At 27.2% G+C, this 2700-nt stretch overlaps 1 protein-coding gene across 1 annotated transcript; it reads left to right on the top strand.

The window, feature by feature from the left end:
• Positions 1–721: 721 nt before the first annotated feature.
• Positions 722–1907, top strand: LOC124536234 (39S ribosomal protein L52, mitochondrial). The gene is made up of 3 exons (XM_047112724.1): positions 722–869; positions 940–1094; positions 1656–1907. The coding sequence occupies exons 1-3, from the start codon at positions 824–826 to the stop codon at positions 1836–1838; spliced, it is 384 nt and encodes a 127-aa protein (XP_046968680.1). The 5' UTR covers positions 722–823; the 3' UTR covers positions 1839–1907.
• Positions 1908–2700: the final 793 nt, after the last annotated feature.

Below are 2700 nucleotides of genomic sequence, written 5' to 3'. Positions count from 1 at the left end.
ATAATTCATTAAATTCATAGACTATATCAATATCACTAGTAAGATTTATTGCATTACAGTTACTTTTATAAAAATATAATTTTAAAAACATTTGGAAAATGTATTATCTAACCTATTTCGTTAGTCTGCTTTTTCAACTAGTAAAAATATCAACTTACTTTTTATTTTTATGCAACGTATAAGATTTTTTCTTGAAGTAATCATAATTTGAAACGCCTATGGTAAAAATCAGATGGTTCTTACACATTTTGATTTAAATAAAGAATAATAAAAAAAAAGAAGGTGGTAACATAAGCATATAAATTTACTGGAAAGACCCGTTTAAAATGAAATCCTTTCACGCCACAGATTTGCACTATGCTGTTTAATAACAATAGTGATAACAGTTAGAGTTAACACTCGTAAATAATGATACTACAACTGCAAGTCTGTTAGATTATAACATAATCCAAAAAAATCTTTTTGTTACTATTTGCACTCGATAACCTCGATGCCCGTACTCAGTCTAATCTAGCGAATTAGGAAAAACGAACAGAAAATATTTTCTTTCAAGTTCAGTCAAACTTAGTCGTCTACATGTTACATGATCACTTACGATTTTACAAAACTCTGTCTCTTTGTAAATGATTGTAGAAAGACAACAACTTATAATATTTATTTAAATATTTGTTTAAAAATACTTACCCTTTGAAAGATTATATAAGTATAATCTGTGGTGTCTGTTGTCAAATGTCAAAAATAATTGTAACCTTAAATTTACATTTTAAAAATAAATTGAGAACATAGAGATTTATTTGAAAAACTCATAGAATAATTATAAAATATGAATACATTAACAAAAGCGATAAGCTGCTTAACATACACTAAACGTAAATATTTTATTATATTAAACTTGTTTGTGTTGGGATTTGCGAGAGTTAAATTTTGCTTAATTTACAGTAAACACCATCTCTCGTTCTTTGAGTTGTACACCAGCGCTGTATACCAAGCAATGGCGAGTAAATCAAGGCTTGTCGGTCAATCGGACGGCTGAGGGTATTCTCACTGATGGACAGGATTATACCTTCTTAGATGGAAGACCGACACCGTTACTGGTATGTAAATAACTTCATATTAGCATTTGTACCTATAGTAATTTAATTTTATAAACATATTAGAATTATTCAGCATTACTATTATTATGTCAAGTTGAGAACAGCTTGTAACAGGAGGAGCTAATAAGGTTGACATTCAAATAATAGTATATCATCTGTTCATCTGATACAGGCAGGTTTGCTCACAATGTTTCCAGTCAAAATTATGGAAATGGAAACTTGGTGATATTGAATAATCTAATAAATTATAATTTAAATTTCAATTAACAATGAAATTCAGTTTCACATATTTTTCAGATTGAGTGTTCTTGACCTTTTAAAATGTAGGTCATTTTGATTTAAAGAAATTCTTCTAGTCTTGTAAATCACAGTACATATGGAATTAATAGACAAATATAATTCTATACAATTAAACATCAACTACACACAGTTCCAATATTGTCTGTGTATAAAACAACTTTAAGAAAAATTAAAGATGCATACTTGATTTAAAAAAAGAACAGTATATTTTCAATTGTATCATTAAAATTGTTAACAATGTGTTTTTTTTATAATTTTCAGCAAAAACAAAAGAAACGCATGCTCAGAAATCAGGAATATGCAAGTCAAATCGTCTCAATGTGCTCAGAAGTTGATTTTGCGAAACAGAGACATCAGAATGCAATAAGAGCGAAGGAAGAAGAGCGACAATCAATTATTAGCAACAGGCTCAAGCCAAAAGGAAAGGCTTTATGGAAGAAATAATTTTAAATAATATTAATTTCTTAATTTTATAATAGGTTGTTTGTTAGTAATAAAATATCTTAGTTTGTACATTATGTTTTCTTTTTTTTAAATTAGGAGGCATAGACAATACCAATTATTTTTTACACTAGAAATTTTGTCAACCACTATTTTAAGATGTCAACCTCATCTCTAAGAGATGAGAGTCTCCTGTAGTATAATTCAGTTACAGGTATTTTAATGGGTCAATCCTGGATGGTTATTGAAATTTCGTTAAATAAAAATTAAGGACATGTTTTGAGCTTCCATCATAATGCTGCTTTAATCTATCTATGGATAAGAAATATACATTATCATTTGTTATATTGAAGATACCTCCCAATATTTTCTTTCACCGCCTAGAAAAGAAAAAGTATAACATACATTATATTATAATTGTAATAATAATAGAGTTTTGTACAAAATCATTTTTTAAATTAACTGTATAATTTATCTATGGCCTCAAACTATGAACAGATTATAAATAGTCAATTGACAAATGTAAAAATATTATGTATCTATCTATTCATAAATTTATTTTATGTATGATTGAGTACACAGGCTGAAGATGACTATATAGTATAGACTATATAGTATATAGATTCTATACCCTAAACAAACGCTAAATTTACAGTGCGAATTTCGAATTGTATCAGAGCAATTTCTTAATACTAGTAAAAATAAATAATTACATATTTTTACAACTAGGGCAAATATCTTGGGACCTTCGTTAGAGAAGCCCCAAAAATATAGTTTCATATTATTCCCTCGAGTTACAATTATATAATATTATATATATTCGGATAAAAATAAATTATACTGATATTATTAATTACTATTTTAA

The sequence above is a fragment of the Vanessa cardui genome, chromosome 16 (assembly GCF_905220365.1).
Source record: "Vanessa cardui chromosome 16, ilVanCard2.1, whole genome shotgun sequence".
NCBI classification, from domain to species: Eukaryota; Metazoa; Arthropoda; class Insecta; order Lepidoptera; family Nymphalidae; genus Vanessa; species Vanessa cardui.
The sequence above is the reverse complement of the archived record's forward strand: the minus strand, read 5'-3'. Positions and strand labels throughout refer to the sequence as shown.

Coding starts and splice junctions, on each gene's coding strand:
- LOC124536234 (XM_047112724.1), top strand. CDS start 824: ATGAATACATTAACAAAAGCGATAAGCTGCTTAACATACACTAAAC. Junction 870..939: donor CTGCTTAACATACACTAAAC/GTAAATATTTTA, acceptor CTTAATTTACAG/TAAACACCATCTCTCGTTCT. Junction 1,095..1,655: donor GAAGACCGACACCGTTACTG/GTATGTAAATAA, acceptor TATAATTTTCAG/CAAAAACAAAAGAAACGCAT.